The following is a 27,897-nucleotide window of genomic DNA, read 5'->3' as shown; positions in this document are numbered from 1 at the left end:
TATCATTGGATTTGGTTTGCTAATAGTTTGTTGAGCATTTTTGCATCTATGTTGATCAGAGATATTGGCCTATAGTTCTCTTTTTCTGTAGTGTCTTTATCTGGTTTTGGTATTAGGGTAATGGTGGCTTCATAGAGTGAATTAAGTTTTCCTTCCTCTTGTATTTTTTTGGACTAGTTTGAGAAGAATAGGTATTATCTCTTCCTTAAATGTTTGGTAGAATTTACCTGTGAAGCCATCTGGTCCTGGACTTCTGTTTGTTGGGAGTTTTTTGATTATTAATTCAATTTCACTGCTGGTAATCTATCCAAGTTTTCTATCTCTTCCTGAATCAATTTTGGGAGGTTATGTTTCCAGGGATTTATCCATTTCTTCTAGGCTGTCCAATTTGTTGGCATATAATTTTTCCTAATATTCTGTTACAGTCGTATATTTCTGTGGTGTTGGCTGTTATTTCTCCTGTTTCCTTTCCGATTTTATTTATTTGTGTGCCCTCTCTCTCTGTCTTTTTTTATGAACCTGGCTAAAGGTTTATCAATTTTTTTGATCTTTTCAAAGAACTAGTTCCTGGTTTCGTTGATCTATTATTTTTTTTTTTAGTTTCTATTTCATTTATTTCTGCGCTGATCTTTATTATTTCCTTCCTTCTACTAATTTTGGGTTTTGTTTTTATTTTTTTGGATCCTTTAGGTGTAAGATTAGGCTATTTGGGATTTTGCTTACTTCTTTAGGTAGGCCTGTATTGCTATAAACTTCCCTCTTAGAAAGCTTTTGCTGCATCCCAAAGATTTTGGACATTGGTGTTGTCATTTTCATTTGTCTCCATGTATTTTTTTATTTTCTCTTTGATTTCTTGGTTGACCCATTCATTGTTTAGTAGCATGTTATTTAACCTCCATGTATTTGTGTGCTTTCTAGGTTTTTTCTTGTGGTTGATTTCTAGTTTCATAGCATTATGGTCAGAAAAGATGCATGGTATTACTTTGATCTTTCGGAATTTGTTGAGACTTGTTTTGTGGCCTATTATGTGATCTGTTCTGGAGAATGTTCCATGTGCACTTGAAACGAATGTGTATTCTGCTGTTTTAGGATGGAATGTTCTGAATATATGTTAGATCCACCTGGTCCAGTGTGTCATTCAAAGCCAACAAGTTTCCTTGTTGATTTTCTGTTTGGATCATCTATCCATTCATGTTAAGTGGAGTGTTATGCACTGTCTTAATTATAGTATTTTTATAAGTCTTGATGTCTGGCTGAGCAGAACTGCCAGTCCTTTTTTTTCTTTCAGAATTGCATTGATCTTTACTATTCCGTATGCTATTTTTAATCAGTTTGTCTAATTCTGGGGAGAATCTTTCTAGGATTTTGATTGGCTTTGTATTGAATTTGGTAAGTTTCTCTTCATATTTTTTTCTTTGATGAGGTAGAAGCTATGGATTGTATTTCATTATTTTCTACCTATACCTGTATATTGAGTATCTCTGTCCACATACAAATAATATAGGGATTTAACTCCAGTATTTCTTCTCTCACCTTCCACATTACTATTATGTAATAGTTTAGTTCTACTTTTTTCCTTTTATCAACTTTATTAAGACTTAACTCACATATCATATGGTTTACCCATTTAAAATATTCAATTTTTTAGTGTATTCATAAAATTGTGCAGCCATCACCACAGTCCAATGCTTTATACCCCCTAAAAGAAACTCCCTGCCAATTAATTCCCACTTTCCATTCCCCCAAACTGCTAGCCCCCAGCCCTATTCAATCACTAATCTACTTTCCACCTCTCTCAATTTGCCAACTATGGAAATTTCATAGATATAGTATCATATAGTATTTGGTATTTTGTGACTATTTTCTAGCATAATATTTCACTTAGCAGAATGTTTTCAAGGGTCATCCATGTCGTAGCATATATTAGTAATTCATCCTTTTTATTGTCAAATAATCCATTGTATGGATATACCACATTTTGTTTATGTGTTCATCAGTTAGTGGGCACTTAGTTTGTTTCCACCTTTTGACTATTAGAAATAACACTGCTTTGACCACTGATGTACAAGTCTTTGTGTCCATGTGTATTTTCATTTCTCTTGTGTGTGTATACCTAAAGAGTGGAATTCCTGGGTCATATGGTAACTCTTTTTAACTTTGTGAAGAATTACCAAATTGTTTTCCAAAGTGGCTGTACCATTTTACATTCCCACCAGCAATGTATAAGGGTTCCAATGTCTTCATATCCTTGTCAACACTTGATTTTTTTTTTGTCTCTAATTAATTATAGCTATCATGGTGGGAATGAGCCTCATTGTGGTTTTGATTTAAATTTTGCTAATAACTAATGATTTCAAACATCTTCTCATGTCCTTGTTAGCCTGAAATGCCTATTCAGATCTTTTTGTCCGTTAAAAAAAATTTTTTTAATTAAGTTTTTTTATATTCTGGATACAAGACCCTTAACAGATACATGACTTGAAAGTATTTTTTCCTATAATGTGTGTTCTAGTTCTTCTTCTCAAAACATTTTCTTAATTTTTGGCAGTTACTCATTTTTATTTTCTACAAAGACTTAGTGATTTGTTTTACTTACCATTGTTTCTTGCATACCACCTCATCTCTCTGGGTTCACTTTTTAAATGAAATACATCCTTGAGGAATTTTTTTTTTAAAGATTTTATTTATTTATTCGACAGAGATAGAGACAGCCAGCGAGAGAGGGAACACAAGCAGGGGGAGTAGGAGAGGAAGAAGCAGGCTCATAGTGGAAGAGCCTGATGTGGGGCTCGATCCCATAACGCCGGGATCACGCCCTGAGCCGAAGGCAGACGCTTAACCGCTGTGCCACCCAGGCGCCCCATCCTTGAGGAATTTTTAAGCAAAGGTTTGGAGGGGTGATCTGTTTTAGTTTTTATGTCTTTATTTCATAATTATTGAACACTAATTTAGGTAGATACAGAATTCTAGATTAACATTTACTTTCACTCAACATATTGAAGATACTACTTATTCCATTGCTTTCTGACATTTGTAATTGCTGGTATAAAATATGTTTTTAATCTAATTGCCATTACTGTTGGTAATCTGTGTCGTGTTGATTTTAAGATTATCTCTTTGTCAATATTTTGCAGTTTTATTTTGCTGTATCTTTCATATTTTTTCATGTTTTTCCTGCTCTGCACTTGTGTTTGCCTTCAGTCTGAAGGTTCTTATTACCATGTTTCAGAAAATTTTTCAGCCATTTTTTTTTTAAATATTGCTTCTCAGCCTTTAATTTTCTCAATCTAGAACTCTTGCTTGATACTGATCTGTCTCCTATGGCTCTTAACTTCTTTTTCATATTTTTCATCCATTTTCTCTCTGTGCTGCTTTCACTGTGAATTCCTTACTTCTAGCTTCCAGTTCACTAATTCTCTCACCTGTGTCCAGTCTAGAGTTCATCCTGTACTCCGAATTTTTAATTTAAATCACTTTTTTATTTCCAGAATTTATTGGATCTCCCAATTCCATCTGTTCTTGATGCATATCTGCTTGGTTTTTCTCAGAATATTTTCTTTTTTAAAAAAGGAGCTGTTATTATCTCTTTGGAGGTTTTATACATATTTAAAGGTACACAGCTTTTTTCACCTTCCTTTCAATTGAACCTGACCCTCGGACCCAGCTACAAAGGGGTGCTATTATTAATCCTTATTGTGCCATAGGAGCTGCACTTCAGGCTGCTTATTTCCATACACATAGTCCCAAAGGCTCAGCCCCTGATTACAGAAATGGTTATCTTATTTTAAGCCTAGCTAAGTCTTCTTAATTAAAGAAAAAAAGATATTTTATCCATGTTTGCTTTTGTGAAGGAAAGGGACTCTAAGGGCGGACTTTTCCAAGGTCAGTAGCTAATTAATACCAGCAGCAGGACTTGAACCCAGAGAGTTTTTCCAGGGGATTTAGCAGTGTGGAAGAGTATTAGCAACAGCAGCAGTTTTCCGTCTCTCATTCCCAATCCTGCCATCTTAAATCTGTTCAACAGTGAGGCAAGGCTAGAGAATGAGTTAGGGGAAATTTCTAGGTGGCAGTGGTATCCTGGAGTGACAAGTTTGTAGAGGAAAAGGAGAAAAGTGATGGAGAGTTCTTTTAGTTACTCAGCAATGGCCATTCTCAAGTTGCTGTAATACTTTAGGTGCCAGAACAAGTTGGGACTTGCTTATACCTTAATGTATATGTCCTCTTGAAAATGTTATCTACCCTAAAATACAATACATATAAATTGATTTTGAACAGCATGGCAAATTTTTTGAAAGTTTTTCAAAGTTTTAATTTCCTTTTTGTCTTGAACCATAGGAACTCAAAAATTTATTTTGAAGTTTGACAAGTTTGTGGTGTTGAAATAGAAATTGGAAATGTTGAAAAAAATATATTCTATTTTTATTAACTTATATCTGTAATGAAATTATGTCATAGATTTAACTCTATTCAGAAGGATGTATTTGATAATTTTCTATAGGGAAAAAAGTGAGTCATCTAATGAGCTACTATTTCAGTCAAAATTTTACTAATTTTACTTGATATTTTGTTTCTCTTTTTTTGTGCTTATTAAGAGGCCTTATTTTTTCTAAATGAAGTTTATCCAGAACAGAGGCCCTGACTTCTGTTTTGGTATTTCCACTGTGCCAAACATAATACCTTGTATACAGTCAATGCTCATTATTTATAAATAGAATTTTTAAAAATTAAATTATAGGATAACTTAATAAATGATATACTAAGTAGCTTGCTATTTCAGAATGTTCAGATATTTTTACTGAAATTTGGTACAGTGCCTCATATAGTATCAAGCACATTTTTCCCAATAAATACTTGTATTATATACTTGTATGCTAAGATTTTGCTTTGAAGAGTCCTTTGCGATGAGTGTAATTCGTAGATAAAGCTTAAGTAATATATAGTCGGTTCAGGTCTTAATCATCTGTTACCTAGGAAATTGTTTCTTCACTCTTGGATCTCCTGAACTACAAAGGGAATATAGATTTTCTTGCTTATCTTAGTTCTCCACTGCGCTCTTTAATATACAAATTTGAAAAATGCTAACAAAGATGCGAAGGTGGACTTGATTCTTTACTATTGAAAGACAGGTAAGTGGTTCTCTAATGTGTGTTTTCCTATTGAAATTTAAATGTAAAGGCACTGGCCTCTATCTAGATATTCAGGAGACCCTCTGACTTTGTGGCTCCAACTCTTTATGCAACTTTAAAGGAAATTGGTGCAGTGCCTACCTGCCAGTGTGATCAGCCCCTTTTCCAGCATATATTTGCAGAACTTGGGGGAAAAAAAAAAAAACTTAAGAAAAAATTAGGAGACAATGAAAGTCAAAGTTCTTAAGTAATCAGATATGCTTTTAGGAATCTTTAAAAATGTCTCCTAGACCATGAGTTCCCTAATGATGATGTTTCCTATAGATTGAGATATACTTGTCAGTGATCTATGCAAAATGAGAAAGACTAAGTTAGTGTAATGCACCTATGGCTCTCTGTGTGTGTGTGTGTGTGTGTGTGTGTGTGTGTGTGTTTGCTTAAATTTGTAGATATACTTGTTTTTGAGAACTGTATTTTTTAACTTGTAAAAAATAAACTTTTTTATCTTAGAATAGTTTCAGATTTACAGAAAAGTTGCAAAAATAATACTGAGAATTCCTGTAGATTCTCTTCACCCATTTTCTCTCTCTCTTTTTTTTAAATAAGATTTTATTTATTTATTTTAGAGAGAGAGACAGAGCGCTTGTGAGAGAGCCTGTGAGCTGTGGCAGGGGCTACGGCAAGGGCAGGGGCAGAGGGAGAAGGAGAGGGAGAGAAGCAGACTCCCTCCTGAGTGCCAAGCCTGACAGACGCAGGGCTCGAATCTCAGGCTCAATCTCAGGCTCCTGAGATCATGACCTGCCTGAAATCAAGAGCAGAATGCTCAACTTACTGAGCCATCCAGACACCCCACACCCAGTTTCTCTTATTGTTAACATCTTATATTACTAGACTACACTTGTTACACTAATGAACCAATGCTAATACATTATTATTAGTTAAACTCCATACTTTATTCAGATGTTGTTATTTTTTCACTAATATTCTTTCTTTTGCTTCAAAATCCCATCTCATCTGGGATAACATACTATATTTAGTAATTCCTTGATCCTTCAATAATTGTTTTCTTTCTCATAGCTTTATTTTTCTCCCTCTTTATCAGATCCTTCATTTCAGACCTGAATACATGATTCGTTTACACTAAAAAAAAAAAAAAAATCTTTCATTTGATCCAGCTGTTATCACTATCCCCACTTCCCCGCTTTCTTCTTCATCCCAATTCAGTCAGTCCATTGTAGCCCTTTTAACTTCATCCAGACTGTTTTGACAAAAGCCACCCGTGATTTCCTAATTATTAAATTCGCCACTCTTTGAGTTCTCATTTCTCTTTACAGCATATGAAATAATTCCTTCTTGCAACTTCTTCTTGTGTTTCTGCCATACCACTTTTCTGTTTTCCTTCCTGTCTGGTGATCTTTCCCCTTTGCTTATTCCTTCTCTCCCACGTGTATCTTAAATGATAGTCTTGACAATTCCATTCTTGCTCTTATTCTCTTCTTCCTCTGTACACTCATAATAGGCAGTCTCATACATGTTTTTAATTTTAACTATCATCATTATGCTTACTGGGTTCCAATCTCAAGTCCAACCCTCTTTCCTAACATCTAAACAGAAATATCCAGTTGCTTTCTAGATGTCTATGCAGGAAGTCCCACGTTGAAATCAGAAAATAATTCTAGTCTGATCTTAAATACGTGAGTAGAAATAGGAAGTTAGATGATATCTAAGGTAATTAAGGCCTAAATCACTAAGGTTTTATCAACTCCAAGTGCGCAGGAACTAAGTCATCTATTTTTATCACCCATGGTCCTTAGCTTACTATAGAGCGCATAGGAAGTACTCAATAAATACTCTGAATGCTAAAGTAAATTCTTTTCATTACATGCAGAAGTCAAGAATTGCAGATCAGTACTACAATTTTAATAGTCATTATGCAAGGTAAATGAACTGCTTGCTCCCTGGAAGAACTGAAAATAAGCTAAAATACTCTTGTGTGTTTTTTTAAAAATGAATTTTTAGAATTATGTCATTTGGACCCAGTGTTGCTAAATAATAATTTCTCTGCTTAAAATTTAATTTTCAAATATTTGTAGCGACAGTTTTAAGATTTGCTGGGTCCTATTTGCTTAACCTTGTATGGACATGTTTTATTTTCTTCTGCATGTTTCTCAGGTTCCCAGCATATAAAATTAATAAGGTAATTATTGCTTTTCTACCCTGCTGTTTTCTATCCTTTGTTTCAATTCTTGTCTAAATAGCTTAGTAGGATTCACTTCGCGTCTCTATTCTTTAACTTCAATATATTTTTATGTTGTTATTGTTTATAATTTTTTACCTAATACATCACCCTGTTTAAATCTGTACTTGGAATTATTTGTTGTGGTTTCCTGGTTTGAATACTGGCTATACTATACTGCTCATGGTAAAAACAGCAGCTCCTAACTTAAGGGATTCTGTTAGAGACCCACAACAGTGAATACTTATAACTTATATATTGGTCTTCCGAGTACCTAGTTGCTTTTCCACCCTACCAGACCCTAACAAATATTTTATAAATGCTTCATCCCTTCTTATCCTGTGATAAAATTTAAATATGTAACCTGACTACTTAATAACTTCTTTAAAAAATCAACATCAAAACTTAAAGTTGTTGTATGAAGGAAAAAGAAAGAAATACACTTATATTAAATTATATCTATTTCAGTATGTAAATGTACAGTCATGATGTCAGTAGACATAATTAGATGGTATAATCACTGTGAATCCATGGCCACTAATGCAAACTGCTGAAAGTGTAGCGCACAGGCAAACCTCGGAGGTATTGTGGGTTCAGTTTCAGAACACTGCGCACAATGAAGTGAGTATCACAATACAGCAAGTCAGATGAATTTTTTGGTTTCCTAGTGCTTATAAAATTGATGTTTATACTATACTGTGTTAAGTGTGCAGCAGTATAGGCCTAAAAAAGCTATGTACATACTTCTGTTTAAAAATACTTGATTGCTAAAAAATGCTAACCATAATCTCAGCTTTCAGCAAGTCAGAATCTTTTTGCTGGTGGAGGGTCTTACCTGGATGTTGATGGCTGCTGACTGATGAGGGTGATGGTTGCTAGAAGTTGGGGTGGCTGTGCCAGTTCTTTCTTTCCTAAATAACTCAATAGGATTCACCCTGTGTCTCTGTTCTTTGACTTCAACATGCTTTTTCATGTTGTTGTTTAGAATTTGGGGTTGTATCTTTGTGCTTGATATCTTTAAATATTAAACATTGGATATCTATGTAAAAGGTCTGTTTTTGATTGGCTACATGTCTCCAGCCTGTCTCAGTTATAACTCATTGCTTCTGATATTCTGAGGAGGACCTATAAACCATCTTCATTGCGACTACTGTGTATGATTGAGGGGAGAAGGAGAAGGCTCAGAAGTATTTGAGAAACCTGGGTAGAAATTTCTTTTTAGGGGCTCCTGGGTGGCTTAGTCGGTTAAGCATCGGACTCTTGATCTCGGCTCAGGTCATGATCTCAGGGTATTGAGATAGAGCCCCACATCAGGCTCCAAAAGTGTGGAGCCTGCCTAAGAATCTCTCTCTCTGCCCCTCCCCTTGCTTGCATGTGTGTGCGCTCGCTCTCTCTCGCCCTAAAAAAAAAAAAAAACTATTTCTTTTTACCCCTCTGTCTCTAATTTGGATACCACAGCTAGAAGATTTACCGGTTTCACTTCTTGGCTCGTCAGTGTTCAACCTGATAGGCAGAACAACAACAAAAAATCAAATTTAGGCTTTTTAGTCTATGATTTTTAAATTTGGTCTAAAACAGCCTCACACATTTTTATGATAAATGTCTCTGTTGCCATACGTGGAAATCACCAGTCTAACAAACAAAAGGCATTCATTATTATAATGGTTGAATTATGACCAAATAGACTCTTTTAATCCATCAGAAAATTTCAAATGGATGAAACTGATTTATTTAAATTGATACTTTAATTGTGGTGTGTTATATATATATGTATATATATATGTACATATAACATAAAATTCGTCATTTTAACATTTTTAAGTCTGCAGTTCTGTAGCATTAGGTACATTCACATTGTTGTGCAGCCCTCACCACCATCCACGTCCTGAACTTTTTTATCTTCCCACACTGAAACGCTGTAACCTTTAAACACAAACTCCCTGTTCCCTCATTCACTAAACGTCTGGCAAACTGAATTTGGCTGATTTCTTGTATAAGAAGAATCATACAGGGGCACCTGGGTGGCTCAGTCGGTTAAGTGTCTGACTCTTAGTTTCAGCTCAAGTCATGATCTCAGGGTCGTGGAATCAAGCCTTGCATTGGGCTCCCTACTAAGCAGGGAGTCTGTGGGAGGTTCTCTCTCTCCCTCAGCCCCTCCCCCTACTCATGTGCGTGCATACACTCTCTCTCTCTCTCAAATAAATAAATCTTAAAAAAAAAAAGAGGAATCATACAATATTTTTCTTTCGTGACAGGCTTATTTCACTTACCATTATGTCTTTCAGGTATATTCATGTTGTAGCGTGTGTCAGAATTTCCTTTTTTAAGGCTGAACAGTACCTCATTGTATGTGTGTACCATAAGTTGTTTATCCATTCACCTGTTGATGCACACTTGTGTTGCTTCCGCCTTTTGGCTATTGCGAGTAATACTGCCTTGAACATGGGTATACAAATATCTGTTCATCTCTGCTTTCATGTCTTTTGAGTATGTACCCAGAAGTGGAATTGATGAATCATATGATTATTCTGTGTTTACTTTTTTTGAAGAGTTTCCGTATTTCCATTGAGGCTGTACCACTTTACATCACTCCTGGCAGTACACAGGGATTCCAGTTTCTCCACATTCTTGCCAGTACTGTTTTCTGTTTTGTTTTGGTTTGGTTTTTTTTCTGATAGTAGCCATCCTGATGGGTGGTAGGCGGTATCTCATTGTGGTTTTGATTTGCATTTCCCTAATAGAAGTTGGTTTCTTTGACAGACAGAACAAACCCCCACCAACTGTAAAGCTTTAACAAATGGCTTTGATGAGAATAAGATAAATCTAGGAACAGCAGAATGAAAAGCTTCTTAGCCTCTCTTTTACTGGTAATGGTAGATTTCACTGTGCAGAATCACTTTTAAAGTTTTTCCGTTTTCATTTAAATATCATCGAACTTAAATTCAATTTGGTAGAAAAGTTACTGTTAAGGATATTTAAAAACTAAGCCTGGAACCTAGAAACTAGAGAATTTAGCCCATTCAGTAAATATTCATTAAATAATTAATAGGTACATGCTGCCTTTAAGAATTTTTAGCCTGGAGGGGAAGATGGATATACAGACAAGCAATTACTATTCCATGTAATGAAATCCATAATGAAAGTGTGTAAAAGGTTTGGTGAGCATAATAAATAACAGGTGCCTTCCTTTGTTTCTGGGGAAAAAGGAGTGTCAGGTAGAGCTTTACCTTTTGGGGAAGAACTGATAGCTCCACTCTTAAGCTGAAACTTGAAGGATGAAAGGCTTTTGCTGGAGGTGTATGTTGGAATAGGAAATCAAGTTTGGGAAGTAATATCATAGCCTATCAGAGATGAGCTTCTTGTAGTAAAGCACTGACAGATGATTTAAGAACTTTAGAGTCAAAGATCCCTCTGAATTTTATATCATATAGTTAGAAAGCCAGTCCTAATCCACCCCTGCAGTAAGCCAAAATTCCTAGAATCTCAGACTGGTTTGATAGATGGCAAACAACCTAAAGTCCTAAAATGAAAATTATGTAACATGAAACAGAAAGTTTAATTATTGCACTTGTTTATATCACAGGCATTTTAAGTTATTTTCTATCACCTTCCTTCTGTTAACAGTGTAAAATTATCTTGCCCTTCCAGTACCTTCATTAGGTCTACGTCCAGTAAACAATAATTCCCAATTAAGTGTATAGATTTGGTAAAATACACTAAATCATTCTGCCCCAGTATCATATTTTTGCTAGGCCATTTTCATATGCCTGTGTACACTGGAGCATACAGTCAACAAAAATTACTTTGTCATATAATAAAGTGTGTGATGTAAATAAAGCTTTTGTTCATTTCTTTTAATAACAGTGGTATTGCAGTTTTGACTCTGAAGCTTCTTTGTTTTTTGAGTTTTGATGGGTTTTTTGGTGTATGGTTTGTTTTGAAGCTTTTTTCTTTATATTTTAGAGGAAATAAATCACATAAGAATAAGAAGCACAAATTTACTTTGATCACTGTGAACCCTAAAGATGATGTTTTCTTAGTTATGTTGAAGAAGTGTAACAATTTTAATTATAGGACTTTGGTTTTAGTCTCTTGTTAGTGCTTTTATTTGTAATGTTTGTATTTTTCATAAAATCTTTTGAGATTTTGAGATTATGGAGAGGCTGGTATAGTTGGTATGAAAATGTAAAATGTTGTGATTCATTTCCAAACCCTGCTGTGTGTCAAAAACTAACTTCTAAAAATTACAAAGTTGTTTACTAGTTTGGTTTCCCTAGGTCTCATCAGTTTGTGGTTATAAAAGGAGTCTCTTTTTTCAAACCAGTCCTGTGGGTTATCAGTTCTTCCCCAAGAACCCATCCAGAGATTTTTTCCACCTTACCCACTTTTTTTTAAATACCTGTGACTTTAACATATGCTCACAAATCCAGACTGAAAAGAGGTTTTGAATTTCATACTTTTATAGAATATGAGAGTTTTTTATTTTTAAATAGTTTAAATTTGTGTGCTTCCAAAACACTACTTTTTAGCAGGAATTAAAATAGAATCAGGGTGACTAGAATAGCATTAATCTATCTCAGTTTCTTTACCCAGAGCAAGATGAAATCAGAGGAGAACGAAGCAGGCTAGCACCACCAAGGCGTTAAAGGTGTGAATGGGTAGTCTGAGATGACAACAGAAAATGTCATGTGTGCCAACTCTGGCATGTAGCCTTAACCTAGTGATTAGGAAGTTCAGACTGTATTTCTTTCTCACTGCCATGAATTGCGGTTAATGCTTGCTAGAATAGCGTGGAATACTTGAACCTCACACTAACAGTATAGTTATACAGTTAATTTTGATAACATGTTTGTTTTGACTCCTTTTAAAAAGGGTAGAGGTGTTATTGAAGCATAGATTATCTGGTATTTTTAAAATCTGCCATATTGAGATGGAGAACTGATTATAAAGCAAGACTTTAGGTAAGTGGTTTTAAGCTTCTTTATATCGTGAAAAACCAATGACCTGTGCTCACTCTCATCAGAAAAGTGCACATGTTATGCAAATTTGCATACAGTTTCAGAGATTCACAGATCCGAAGCCCATTTATGGATCCTGCTCTAAGCCACTTTCTTTATTTTTGGACAGCTTTATTCTTTTTATTGCTTGTAACTGACTTCATTTGTTGCAGAGAAGGTGATGCTAATGAACTGAAGTTAAAGGTTTTTTTCCATAAGGGACATCTGGCTTTCCCAAATATAAAATTTATACAGTCATGAATATAAAATTTAATTATTTCGTGGGAAAAAAAATACCCACACATATAGGCATGCCATTGATTATAAAATGAGTGAGATCATGTGAATTAATTACAACTGAAAAAATTGAAAATGTATACGTGGATATTATAGAATAACGAAAAACTCATCATTCTCCTTTTGGAATTACGTTAAATTATGATATTTTAGAATATAGTGATTCTGCATTTAAAATTTAGCTTAATTTGAAATTGATTTTCTTTTTAAAACATTTCAATATTTCCCCTCGAAATGACTATAGAAATCTAAGGAGTTTCAAAACTTTAGTATGTGATTACTGGTACAGCCAGTGGAGATGAATGGAGAAGGATGAGTATTTGCTTCCTGGAAAGTCATGAATAAGTGTTAGAATAGTAACATATATAAGTAACATATGTAATTTGGGGGAGTCTTTGTTTTGCTTTTTGTTTTGTAACTTTAGATGTACATAGTAATACATTGCAGTCTTGGTGGAATTTAGTGAAAAATAAAATTCTACATTAGTGGTTCTCAGTCTCAATTGTCTTGACATCTTCTTAAAGATTTATGTATTTTTAGAGTGCCTGGGTGGCTCAGTCAGTCAGTCATCTGACTCTTGATTTCAGCTCAGGTCATGATCTTAGGGTCATGAGATCGAGCTCTGTATCGGGCTCCACACAGAGCATGGAGCCTGCTTAAGATTCTCTTTCTCCCTCTTCCTCTGCGGCCCTTTCACGTGAACGCACATGCACGCATGCTCTCTCTCTCAAAAAAAAAAAAAAAGATTTATATATTCTTTCAGAACACAAATATACTTTTTTTAATTTAATTTATCCCTAAAGCTTACATACAAGGTATGTAACACTATTATTTTTACATGGTTACAGAGGGATGTGGAATAAATGTGCTTCACGCGGTCTAATGTTCCAGTTACCTGTGTGTCTGTCCCTCTAGTAACTTTATGAACTTTACTGGCAAACCTCATGTGAGCCCCCTTTGAGAAATACGGCCATAGATTACAGCAGTAGCATGCAGACTCTTTGTTCATTCATTTTGATTTATTGAGACGGAGCATATTGTGATTAGCTTGAGTAATTAACAAATCACATAATCCTACATGGATTAACATGGTACTAAAACTCAATAAATATTTGTCGAATGGATAAATGGCGTATATCTTTAAGGTGATTGCAGTATTCTAGATAGAGCAGTGAGTTCCAACTCCAGTTTTGAGACCTGCCTTTTCCCCCAATGAGTTATTATAGGAAACAATTATGAAATGTTTAACGGAAAATTTATGAGGAAGATAAATATGCATGCCACATTTTATCTTTGAAGAAACTGATTTTGAAATCAGACACATAATGGCACATTAACATCCACAAAATGTGGTCATCGCTATAAATAGCATAAACAAATAAAATGAAACTTCATGGTTTTTTTATGGAGCATACAAATGCATTTAATTTTCACAGTCTTGTACTAGCTGTTTCTAAGATCACAGAATAAATTTTTTAAAACTAAGAATAACAGCAGTTGAAACCTATACATAGCACTGTTGATATTCTGATGTACTAAACAAAATATATCTTTAGGTAATATGGGAATTTCCACTGTGTATGTATCTGCTTAATGGAAATTTTACAGGGATGCGAAGTGTTGAATGGCAGCCACATCACTTACTTAGTAGATTACTAAATTAGAGTCCTTATTACCTACAAGTAGGTACGCACATATAGTTAAGAATACCAACTTTAGTTAACTTTTTAGTAACTTAGTAGCAGTAGTAAAGAGCCTTTTGACCACCATGAAAATCTGAGAAATTTCAGATCATTGCCAGATAGAACCCCCCCAAAAGGCCTTGCTTTTGGTGGTTGCTTTCAGCCTGTCAAAGGATCCCCGAGATCTGCCAAAAGAGTATTGAAGATTTACTTGCCACCTAGGAAAATAGTAAAATACTGTGGAGATAAAATATCAGTATTCTTGTTCCAGAGAAAACTTTTACACTGGAGATCATTACTAAATGTACCTTGAGAGATGGTTTCCTAATTCTCAGGCCAGAATTATATATCCATATTTCAGGGATTTGATTGATAACATAACTAGCACAAAGAGATGATTATATGGAATGAATCTGGGCAAGACCCTACCCAATGCATTGTGAGGCCTGTGGGATCAAAGCTCTTGGAAACCAAGTTGATCTTGGTGTGGAAGAAATAAAATAATAAATCTTTGTCATCAGATGTGGTAGGTGCTGGCTAGGCCATCACTACACAGGATTTCCACATCACTAGTAGGAATCCATATTAAGAAGAAAGGCAAGGAACCCACAGGAATGAAAGGGAAGGAAAGAAATCTTTTCCTCGGATGCTTCTGTAGATCTTCTATATGATTTTTTCCCCTTATGGTAGCATTTCTAACAGAGTATGGATTATTTTTCATTACCAGATGTGTTACCCAGTTAGTTTATATTTGAAGATAATATACTAGTTTACCTGGGAAAGAAAAAAATATATGGTTTAACTCTGCTAATAATTACGTAGATTGAGCCTATATGCAATTCAAGTCTAGTAATAATATGTACAATCTGATTAAATAAAACCAACGGTAAAGAATCATGACAACTAACCTTGTTGATCATTATTTTTCTTTTCTTGGTCTTAGGGTTTTGACCCACCACATCAAAGTGACACAAGAACTATTTACATAGCCAACAGGTTTCCTCAGAATGGCCTCTATACACCTCAGAAATTTATAGATAACCGGATCATTTCATCTAAGGTAAGCATTAACACTTAATATTAAAACTATAGATATGTTCCATTTTGTTTTGAAAAGTGATTTGTGTTTTCTAGTATATATTTGTATCCTTAAAAATTCAAGGAAATGGTGGTTGGCAAATTTATCTTAACCAGAATTGTGAACTGTAAAGTAAAAGGAGTTGCCAGTTGCTAATACCAGGTAACTAACACACCAAAAATTATCCTTAGTTGAAATTAAACTGAGGAACTAATATTTATACTGTGTGCCAGGCACTATGTTAGGTACATCTCATATCATTTAATTCTTAGAACTCTGAGGTAGCTTTTATAAAGTATTATGCTCATTTTATATTTGTTTCTTCAATTAAAGCATTGGGAAATAATTTACCTAGGTTGCGCACAGTGTAAATGACAAGATTGGAGTTTGAACTCAGTTCTGTGTGACTTTAAAGCCTCTCTTCCTCCAATTTTGCCACTCTTCTGTAAACATTTTATAGTACCAAGGTACTGCTTCACTCACATATTCTTCCTTGTTTCATTTTTTTTTCTATGACATTTTTTTAAAGATTTTATTTATTTGAAAAAGAGCGAAAGTGAGAAGAGATCACAGAGGGAGAGGGAGAAGCAGACTCGCCACTGAGCAGAGAGCCTGATGCGGGGCTGGATCCCAGGACCCCAAGATCATAACCTGAGCCAAAGGCAAATGCTTAACTGACTGAGCCACCCAGGCGCCCCTTTCTATGACATTTTTAAGATGTCTTAGTTTATCTTGAATTTGAAGATTACAGGGTCATGCTGTCCTGATAGACTTTTCTCTCATGATGGAGGAAATGTTTTCTGTGCTGTCTGCTCTAATAGCCAGTAGCTATATAGGGCCAGTTAGGCCTTGAAATGTGGCTAATGCCATGGAAGAACCTAATTTTTAAATTTTAATTTATTTTAAATTAAATGTCAGTCATATGCAACTAGTGCTTACCTATTGGACAGTGTAGTTAGGATGTGAATCAGAGAGACTAAGGGTAAAGTTCTCCTCAGATCATTGCTGTTGCTTAATAGACCACCTTAAGAAGCATCTTTGTATTACACACACACACTCTCTCAAATAAATAATAAAAGTTATTAAAATCTTTTTTAAAAGTCCTTTTGAAAATTTTAAGGTTTTTTAAAAATTTGGGTATAATTGAAACACACTAAAATTTGCTAATTTTGATGAGTTTCGACAAATGTATAACAACATGTGACCATCACAAATCAAAATATAGAAAAATCCATCACTAAAGAATTAGCAGCCAGTCCTCTTCACCTCTAGCACTAGCAATCACTGATCTGCTTTCTATAACTATAGTTTTATCTGAATTTCATATAAATACAGTCATATAGTATGAGTCTTCTGTGTCTGACTTCTTTTGATGTAACAATAATCTTGAAATTCATCTTTGTTGTTGCATGTATCAGTAGTTCATTCCTTTTTTGGTGCAGAGTTTAGCTGTTAGCCTGGGTTTGGATAGTTTACATTCTGAATATGAGTCATTTTCCTTGCATGGTTCTTTCACTACCAGTATTTTCCCCTTAAATTTCCATGTACTTTTCTGGCCCTGAACTCAAATCTCTGTCATATTTTGTGATAAGGTTGTAGTTTTCCCCTACTGTTTGCTGCCATAGGTGTGAGAGTTGGATAGTGTCTACAGGCTAAGAAGCCATAGTTCACAATTCATATTCCCTCCATTTATGTTTTTTTAAAATTAAACTCTCTTCCAGTTTCTATCTATATTTTGGATACTTTCCAGGATCCATTTTTAAAATCTAGTTTTTGTAATTCTTATCTGCTAGGAGTTATAGGACCACTTTAGTCCTCTGCCAGTATTGAAAGCTGAGTGTCCTGGAAAACTTCCGGTATTAAATATCTTTATATGATTGTATTCATATGCAGCAGTGTTAGGTTTATTGTTTTTGACCACAGTTTCAAAAATGTACATTAAAAAAAAATGTAGATATTTAGGGGCGCCTGGGTGGCGCAGTCGTTAAGCGTCTGCCTTCGGCTCAGGGCGTCATCCCGGCGTTATGGGATCGAGCCCCACATCAGGCTCCTCTGCTGGGAGCCTGTTTCTTCCTCTCCCACTCCCCCTGCTTGTATTCCCTCTCTCCCTGGCTGTCTCTCTCTCTCTGTCAAATAAATAAATAAAATCTTTAAAAAAAAATGTAGATATTTAAATAAACATTGCTTTTTTTTTTTAAGCATATGAGGACTCTTTCTCTCATTACTCCCTAATTATTCCACTACTGCTTTCTCATACTCCTTACAAACCAGATTACCTGCTATTCCATAAACCCATGTTGAACTTCCCTACTACTGTGCCTTTGCTGTGCTGTTGATAACCATGTTTTTTTAAATGTACATTTTATGTTTCTGCAGAGATTGTAGATTTCATGTTTTTATGGAAATGTAAAATTCATGTTTTTGACCACAGATTCAGGAATGTGGGTATTTATATAGACAGTGTCCATTTTTTTCCTGACCATAAATGGGGCTGACTTTTTCTAAATTCCCTTTTAACTACCTTTCTACTCCCTTATTATTCCCTTAAACTCTTCCACACTGTATTATTTTCTATCCCACAAAGTCACGATGAACTTTCCTCCTCTCTGCCTGTGTACATGCTGTCTTTTTTTTCCTGAAATGGTCTCCCTTTAATTGTCCCCTATTTTCGGCCTATTGAATATTCCCCTCTTTAAGCCATGTCAAATATGACCTTCTTCATTAAATTTTTCTTTCTGACTGCTTTTCATTTTAGTTCTTTATATATTCCTCCATTTACTTTATCTCTGAATATAGCTATTGATATTTTGTTCTTAATTTCCTCTAATATTAAAACTTCTTTGTTCCTCTCACAGTGCAAGTGTCTTGCACATTGTAGATACGTGATATTTCCGTTTAATTTACCATAGTAACTATCTTAAATTTCAACTTCTTTCAAAAGATATAATTTCATAACTACGTCTTGGTTTTCTTACTAAGGTCAGAATTTGAGGAAAAAGGTCAATTGTATAGTCATATACATAGCTCTAAAGAAGTTATACTTCTAATTTATTTTTATTGACCATTATTACATAATAACTAAAATAATTTTAAAGCATAATAAATCATTCTTTTTCTTAGAATATTTTTATATTGCTTAATATTCTATAGTTCCTCCTCTACATATGATAGAATAAGCACAGAATTTAGGCTCATTCAGTCTATTAATTTATTTATATTTTAGAAGACCTGGAAACAAAAATTCCTAATATTTGTAAGCTAGTTTTCCTAATAAATTTTTATTTATTCTGAGTTTTTCCATGTGTTATTGAACTAGCCAAAGAAAATATCCTGAAACCAATTACCTTACTTCCAATTTATGTAATTGTTTTTTTCAAGATTTTGGAAGACAAAATATATTGTCACTGTTATGATTTAAATAGATTGATGTAAACTTAGGACGTTGCCAACTTGATTCCTATGCAGTTTTATATATTTGATTTGGTAACTAAGGGAGTTACCTGGAATACTCTGACCCCTATAGGGACAGCTGTTTTTTTATTCCCAGTTAAGATCAGCTGGAGATGATATGACCCAAAGTTACCATCTCATATGTACACATAGAGCGGTGAATAAAAAGCATCTGCCTCTCTTCTCTCCAGAACCCTGAACGTAATCCCCACTCCCAGATTCTGGAACCACAGTGGTACCCCTACCACAGGAAAATATGTTTCAGATATTTCAGATATGAACTGAAAATATAATTTCACCTGAGAGAAATGTTGTTAGGTATTGTACTGCTTATATATCCTTGGGTCAAACAGGCTTTTGTGGGCTCTTCTGGGAACCTAACCCTATTTATAAAATTGTTCATATGGGAAAGGACATTTCAGGTCTCAAACAACTTATGAAGAAGTGAATTTTTGAAATAAGAAAATTCAGAAATTAGAACCATCTTACATTGCACCGGAGGAAATTAGGTAAACTGCCTCCTTAGAAATCTCGAAATGGTCAATAACCATTAAGGCTTCATTGCCTGACATCAGGATAGTTATCTGAAAAAAAATTCATTTCAACCTTATGTATGTATGTATGTGTGTATTCATCTGTTCTGCTACAGTTTTGATCTTCAACTATGTGCTGAGTAGTAGTGGTAAGTGCTGGAGATAGAGTAGTAAATAAAACAATGTCCCTAGCCTCAAGGATCTTATATTCTACTGAGAGAATGTATATAGGATAAAGTAACAGTACTACAAAGTGTTTTCCTGTTTCATATATGAAGTTGTGTTGTGAATAGTTAGTGATGCACATAAAATTTGTACTGTTTTACCCTACCCCTGTAACATAGCATTATAGGCTGTATGCTGATTAATAATATAAGAGACACATAGCAGTTAATATGAGCCAGTTTCTGTCCTAAGTGCTTCATAAATTTATTAGCTCATGTAAACCTTATAACAACCCTATACACTATGGTTATTATGGTCCTCATTTTATAGAGGCACAAAGTGGGTGCAGAGAGATTAGTCCAAGGTCATTTAAGTGTCTTACTTTAAAAATTGACACTGTGACAGATTTTCATGCCTTTATGAGATATTTTCTTGATGGTTATACCAGTGATCACTTATATAAAGTATTTTTTAATCTTTTTCACATTCTAGGTTATTTTTCCATATTCTGTACTTAACAAAGAATAATCAAATAATTATACTATTTCCTTTATTTCAGACACTGAGCTCCATAAAATAGAAAATAAATTGTATCTAGTGTCAGCATTTTTATCAGCTCTTATTTTTTTTTTTTAAAGATTTTATTTATTTATTTGACAGAGATAGAGACAGCCAGCGAGAGAGGGAACACAAGCAGGGGGAGTGGGAGAGGAAGAAGCAGGCTCATAGCAGAGGAGCCTGATGTGGGGCTCGATCCCATAACGCCGGGATCACGCCCTGAGCCGAAGGCAGACGCTTAACCACTGTGCCACCAGGCGCCCCAGCTCTTATTTTTTTTAACATTAGTTTAGTTTTGTGTAACCAGAGTCCAAAATAAATTTTTAAATGTTGTTTTAGATCTGTCATCTCCAACTTCTAAAAAATCAAGAATTTAATAGCAAGACTGATAGGTTCCAGTTTATCTCATCTTTTTAAATTACACTAAAATTGCCAATAAATAGTATAAGAAATACAAAAGAATAGAATAAAAGTTCTGAAACTCTTAAAAGCCAGATAGCTTTTGTAGCATCAGGATTTACATAATTTGTCTAAGGGCTTAGTAAATCTGATTTTACTTTTCTTATTATTACATCAATATAGTGTATATTCCTTTATATATTAATTTATCTCTCTCTCTCTCTTTTTTTTTTAGTATACTGTGTGGAATTTTGTTCCAAAAAATTTATTTGAACAATTCAGAAGAGTGGCAAACTTTTATTTTCTTATTATATTTTTGGTTCAGGTAAGCTTTATCACTCAATAAAGTTTATAGAATGATTGCTAAAATTATGTCTTCAGGGAAAAGTTACATTGCATTCTACTATGGGACCATTTTTTTTTTTTCTGCAGAGCTTCCCCGTTGTAATCAGTGAATGTTGTGATTTAAACCACATACAGATTTCTAAAAATTAGCCTGTGAATTTTTAATACTAATTTTATTTTGTTTCATAACTGATATGCTGTGGTGTAGATAACCATAATCGAAGCCAATTTTACATTTCAGTTGCTCTGCCTTCAGAACATAAATATTTTGGCTTTTAATATACAGCACGTGTTTTTGGCACATTTCTGCCTATGGAACTATCTTTGTCCATGAAAATCTTTTTTTGGCTTTTCCTTTGTTTTCATTGTAAATTTTACTTTTAAGTTTTTTTTTTAATTTTAATTTTTAAGAATCCCCACGAGTATGGATTTTTATTATGGGGACCATTTTCTTAAATCTGTATTCATTATAAACTCTTTCACAGTTTCTTAATTTTCACATTATGCTTTCTTTTTCTAATATCAAAGTGTCAAGAGAATAGCTTATAAAACTTGAGTATAAGTAAAGATTTAAAAAGAGTGATTGCCATTTTCTTTTAAATGGGTTATTCTTTTCTGATGATGTTAGCAATCTCAGTGTGGCATTGAATTTTTGTATAAACTGAACTTTACTCTCATAGAACCTGGAATTTCAGAAGGAAAAAAAAACTTGTCAAGTGATTACTTCAAAGCTTGAGGAAACATTTACTTTTTTAAAAAATTGCTTTCCTTCATGAACAGAGAAGGAACTTCTGATTTTCTGTCAATAGAACATCAGCTTGGTTTTCTTGGAAAAGTGAGAATTTATATTAACCATGTCCACATAACACATGCATTTGTGAAATTACTAGCTAAGATCAGGAATCCAGCTTGTCTGTGGAATAGAACAATTTAATTGGCCTATTCAGGGTAAAGGAACATTAATAAACCATTAGATCCATTTTTTAACTAACCGAACATAATTACTGCAAAAATTACTTCTCCAGCAATTTATTGAAACCTCAGTTGTATGATTTAGATCATAATTATGGCATCATTTTCTGAGCTTTACCCCTCTGGCTCTGTAGATGTAACAAAATCACTGTAGAAAAAAATCCTTTTCCTAGTCCCATTCCTTGTTCTCTCTTGTAAGTGGTGAATTTATTCTGAATTCCAGCGTAAAAATTGCTGACGAACTTTTCAGCATTTACCAGGATGGGCAAAAAAATGTAAAATGAGATTCTGAGCAGCTGTAGCTCTGCTTCTAGGCAAATACTGAGGAGGAAGACCTTAAGTACTCTGTGCTAAAAGGCAGAGTGACTGAGTTCATTCTAGCAATATTTGTGGGTATGCAATAGATTTAGATACTCGATTAACTTCATATAACAGCTGACAAAATGAACTTGGTGAAACTGCGGACTAAACTCTGTGGATATCTCCTATTATTTTTCACTCTGGACCATGATAAACACTTTTTATAGTGTTCTCAGAATTCCCAATAAGTATGAGATTTTACATGTTATAGGTGTGACGTGTACAGTATAAAAATATTAATATTCTGCATTCTTTTTTGTTGTTATAAATCTAGCTTATGATTGATACACCTACCAGTCCAATTACCAGTGGGCTTCCGTTATTCTTTGTGATAACAGTAACCGCCATAAAGCAGGTATGAAAATACTTTCTATTCCCCCCGCCCGAAGTTATTTAGAAGTTGCTAAGTATTTCTACCTCAAACTAACATTTATTGTTATGAAAATAATTTCCATAAGAAAGCAACAAATTTGATATTTCATATGGTAAAATTAAACTGAGTTAAGCCACTTTTATATTTCAGGTACTAGGAATTCATGGAATGATTACCATTGTTAAAATATGTTGTTCCCTTGACACACCTAGGAAGTATCCAAAAACAAGCATTTTATATGTACAAACCAATTTATATATGAAACAGATTAATTATTATAATCATCTTTGTAGGTTTGGCAATATTTAAAGGAAGTACAATTCAAAAGGGATATATTTCTAGGGAGTGAAGCTTGTACTTTTGGCACGACCATTTTGAATAAAAATTGTATAGTGTTTTCCTACTTTCTACAACTTTCCCTGATGATGTTGATTTTTATATAAAGTAAATACCCTAGGGGAAACAGCTTCAACCAAATCTTGAATTGATATTAAAATGTGGGTATAGAAAAGCTAGATTATTAGATATACATGCTGAGTAAGAAATAAAGTAAGTCATAGAAATGTCCTATCTGTATAGCTATCACTTCTCAAAAAATCTTGTCAGGAGCCCAGTTAAATAGATGATCCTTCCACCTGAAAGAGAGTTAATTAAATTATAATTGTAAATATGATAAGTTTCCATCTTATAAGATTTAGGGATAAGATTTAAATAGACATGGAAATAAAAGTGACAAATATTCTGTAATTCTGAGCTGTAGTATATTCTTTATTACTTACATAGAAGGATACAAGGATTAACAGTTACATTATATGGATTAACAGTTACATTATAAATCTGGTGTGTCAGAATATCATGGTACTGCTTTCATTAGGTTTGCTTTTACTCTTTTATTGGAGGCTAGAATTTGTGCAACTCAGTAAGTATCCAAATCATTTCATAAAGTTACATATTTACTTGGTTTTGTAGATGTCATTTATTTCATTGAAGTAACATATATTTGTTCTTTGGACCTCTTTTCTATAAATACTTTCCTTCTTAGGTAACTTCATTTAGTCTAGTGAATTATAGTACCATTTATATGTTGATGGTTCTCAAATCAATATGTATCCTAAAACTATTCCCTGAACTCCAGACACATATATACAAATGCTTGTGCAACATTTCCACATGGGTATCTTAGGCTTTTCCTGACCACCATGTCACTCTCCCATTTCCTGATCTGGTCTTTTTCTTCCTAATCGTTTGTCACTACCTGTTCTGTTGAATAAATGTTTATTAGTTTGTCTCTTATCTTCATTAGAATGTTGAGCTCTATGAGCGCAGAGACTTTGTTTTATATACTAGATTATTTCCAGTGACCAGAACAAAGTCATGCACATATTGGGCCTTCAAGAAATATTTGTTTGATAGATGAATAAATGAATGAATAAATCTATTGAATATTTTTTAAAGCAATGTAAAAAGTTGTGAAGCCCTGATTTCCCAATATATTTGGCCAAATATAGACTGAGTTTAATTGAAATGTGATGTCATTAACTGAATTGAGAAATAGTGGTGAATTTACATCTGCAAAATGAAAGAGTTTAATATGATAATAACAATTGACAGCCTGTCTTTCTCCAAATGAGTTAAGTAAAACACATAAAATCTAAAGTTAGGAAGTAGGAAGATTATACCTCAAACCTGTGTTAGTATGGTTATTGCAGTTGAGTACTAAATTTACTTGAGAGTTTCTTGACAACTAAGGCAAAAGAAGAAATATGAAAGGTCATAATTTTCAGAGAGAAAATTTGATCTGTAAGGATTTTCTCCCTTGTTCAGGAACAGTTTGAGAACTTAGAGTTTTCTCTTAATGCAGTAACTGTTCCTAAGTTTTGTTCATCCAATAAACACACTCATACCAGAGTGTGTACTGTTCAGCTTTATATATCCATCACTATAGATTAGTGGAACAAGTTTTAGAAAAATTATAAAAGTGAAAGTTGCCATGTTCCACTCTTCCTCCCTTGTCTTCTCCCCTTTTAGTCTGCCTTTGCACTTTTATCAAAAGAGGAAAAGCTTTATTATCAGTTATTTACACTTTAATATGAATGAAGTTGTTATTTTGTTTTTTAACTGCTTCCAATCATGCTTACATATTAAGTCTTCTCTCTGGTTGCATAATGTAAGATATAGTGCTCTCGTAAGTATCAAAGTCTTTGCTTCTGTGCACTTAAACCCTATGAAGTAGGGAAGGTAAGACCAAATACAATAATAATTACAGTTTAATAAGATACTAATAAGAGCCAATGAGCTGTAGATATTCAGAGAAAGGATGGAACACTTCATCTGATAATCAGGGAGGTTTTGTGGAATAAATAATAGAAATGAAACTTGGAATATTGGTAAAAGGACAGTTGGTGAAGAAGGTGAGATAGACACGAACAACTCGGGCAAAGGCTAAATGCAGGAAAAGCCAAGACCTATTTTGGGGAATGACATGTCTGACTAAATGTTTGACCCTGTAGAAGAAAGTATTAAAAGATAATACTGGAAATGTAGGTTGATACTAAATTAAAGAGGCTGGAAGATTCTTTGTTGTAAGCATTGAGAGTTATTGAGGGGGTTTTGAGCAAGATCGTGAATTAAAACCATGTTTTGGAAACATTAATCTGGCAGTATATGGGGTGGATTAGAATTTGTGAATTTGTTTTTTAAAAGATAGTTTTTATCGTCTTTGCTCAGCTATTAATGTCATCTGACTATAAAAGGAATTGTGCTTTTTGATAGTTTCAGAAAAGATATTTTGACTCTCAGTTAAATTTCTCTGAAATTGACATACCACATCTTAAATGAGGTCAGTGTAATTTAAGTATCTTAAGAATGGTTTCCCAAAAGGTTTCTCCTTGAAAAAAAAAAATAGACCTTCAAAGCAATCCTTAATATTTGCTTTATATTTTATAGTGTTATATTTTTTGGTAATAGATGCACATATTTTTCAAAAACAGATATAGTACAAAATAGCATATAGTAAAAGTTTTTTATATTCCTAACCCCCCAGTCCCCTGTTTTCCTCTCCTGATATATTTGTACATCAGTCCTGATATCTATGCAGAATGTTCACATGGGCAGGCATATCTTTTTTTTCATATATGATAGCATAGGACACACACATTCTGTACCTCATTTTTATCACTTAATGCTATCTCTTGGATATTATTCCATTATCTGTACTTATGCTATCCCCCTGAGTTCTTGAATTTTCTCTAAAATAACATGAGAAGGGGTGCCTAGGTGGCTAAGTCGGTTAAGTGTCTGTCTGCCTTCGGCTCAGGTCATGAACCCAGGGTCCTGGGATTGAGTCCCACATCGAGCTCCCTGCTCAGTGGGGAGACTGCTTCTCCCTCTCCCTTTACCCCTCCCCTTGCTTGTGTTCTCTCTCTCCCTCTCTCGCTCTGTCAAATAAATAAAATCTGTAAAAATAAAATAAAATAACACAAAAAGCCTTTTCCACTTTAAAAAAAATTGCAACTCCTTAAACATTTAATCAAAGGTTTCTTTCTGAAATGCTGATCTGTGCCTCCTTTTAATGATGATGCATGTAGCCTACCATATTTGTTTGAAGTACGTATTATAATTAGTTCTGTTGGCCAGTTGTTTAAGAAAGTGAAAAAACTCAACCCAGTTTCAAAATCCATTCCTTTTTTTGGCTATTGTTTCTAATAATGCTCTGTGAATTTATATTTTATGATTAAAATATCATTTTTACATAGAAGCAATAGAACTTATAGATTGAATAGGTGTTAGGAAAAGATAAGAATCAAGAATGACTCCCCAGATTTCTGCTAAGAGCAATTCAGTAGACGTTGATATCATTTATCAAGATGGGAAACATTGGAAATGCAACAGATTTCGAAGGATAACATCATCAATTTAGTTTTGAAATGTTTGCTATGACACATCAAAATGGAGATATAAGAATGCAGTTGGATATTCAAATTTAGAGTCCAAAAGAGAGATATGGGCTAGAGATACAAATTTCAGGACTTTTTGAGGACACGGGAATAGAAGAAATCTTATAGTGAGAAAGAGAAGGGTGAAAAGGGGGCCCATAAAGGTGGCATGGAAGGAGTCTCCTGTAAGGAAATTGAGGAGTAACTAGAGGGGTACTATGAAAACTAGGAATATCAGTGTAATGACACCAAGAGAAGAGAGTGTTTCTAGTAGGAATGAATGTCAAATACCATGAGTTATATGCATCAAACTAGCCTAATATAATTCTGGTAAATGAAATGTTTTGAGGAAGTGTTTTTCTTTCTTTTTCTCATGCAATAAAAGTATCTTCTAATTACATTAAAAAGAGTATTTTTTTTGTTCTTTCGATACTTACAGGGATATGAAGATTGGTTACGACACAACTCAGATAATGAAGTAAATGGAGCTCCTGTTTATGTTGTTCGAAGTGGTGGCCTTGTAAAAACTAGATCAAAAAACATTCGGGTATGCATTTAGTAAATAATGGAAATCAATTATATTTTGGTATCACAAATTCTAATCTTGATTATATTTTAGTTAAAAGCATACTTTCCTACATTAAAATATTATGATAGGTCACCTGTTTAGAACTCAGTAAAAATAAATCTCTGCCTCATAAAATCTGTATATTTACTTTTCTCCCATGATTCCTTATAGGTGGGTGATATTGTTCGAATAGCCAAAGATGAAATTTTTCCTGCAGATTTGGTACTTCTGTCCTCAGATCGACTTGATGGTTCTTGTCACATTACAACTGCTAGTTTGGATGGAGAAACTAACCTGAAGGTTTGTACATGTGTGTTTGTATGTGAGTATTAGTGTTGCTCCAGGTGAACAAAACGTTGTCGGTTATAAGTGATATTTTCCTTTGTTTGACTTGCTAAGGAAGGAATTTTTTAAATCACTGAAGCTTTTAAAAATTATAACTTTTTTAAAAAAAAATTATAACTTTTTTAAAAGAAATTATGTTATATATTTATTTCAAGGGCAGCTTCATGTGGTTTAATCAAGTTAAAGAAAAATGGAAAGTGTTTTTAGGAAAAATGTAATCCTTTAATATTTTGGTGCTTTTTTAGATAAAGGACACCTTTAAATTGTTCTCAGTTTTCAGAATATGAAAGTGAAAATTCATATTTTTCCTAATAAATTGCTGTATAATAGACTGAGCAAATCGTGACTGTTAATATAGACTTAATCTTTTTATGTGCAAATGGCTTGTCTAGACAGGTAATCATAGTAGGTAGGTCCTTTTTCTATTTGTTATTTTGTAATCTTTCTCCTCTCTGCTATCTAGCTAAGTGATCTCAAG

At 33.9% G+C, this 27,897-nt stretch overlaps 1 protein-coding gene across 5 annotated transcripts in view; it reads left to right on the top strand.

The window, feature by feature from the left end:
* ATP11B (ATPase phospholipid transporting 11B (putative)) overlaps nt 1-27,897 on the top strand; it is a 111,884-nt gene that overhangs the window by 8,305 nt on the left and 75,682 nt on the right. For all 5 annotated transcript variants that reach the window (XM_040621555.1, XM_040621552.1, XM_040621554.1 and 2 more), the window contains exons 2-6: nt 15,282-15,398; nt 20,757-20,846; nt 22,473-22,553; nt 26,946-27,053; nt 27,246-27,374. In XM_040621555.1, coding sequence (XP_040477489.1) covers nt 15,282-15,398; nt 20,757-20,846; nt 22,473-22,553; nt 26,946-27,053; nt 27,246-27,374 — 525 coding nt within the window. The remainder of the gene's footprint in view (nt 1-15,281; nt 15,399-20,756; nt 20,847-22,472; nt 22,554-26,945; nt 27,054-27,245; nt 27,375-27,897) is intronic.

This window comes from Ursus maritimus, unplaced genomic scaffold (genome assembly GCF_017311325.1).
Source record: "Ursus maritimus isolate PB19 unplaced genomic scaffold, ASM1731132v1 scaffold_4, whole genome shotgun sequence".
In the NCBI taxonomy this organism is placed as follows: domain Eukaryota; kingdom Metazoa; phylum Chordata; class Mammalia; order Carnivora; family Ursidae; genus Ursus; species Ursus maritimus.
This window is presented reverse-complemented; position numbering and strand designations above follow the sequence as displayed.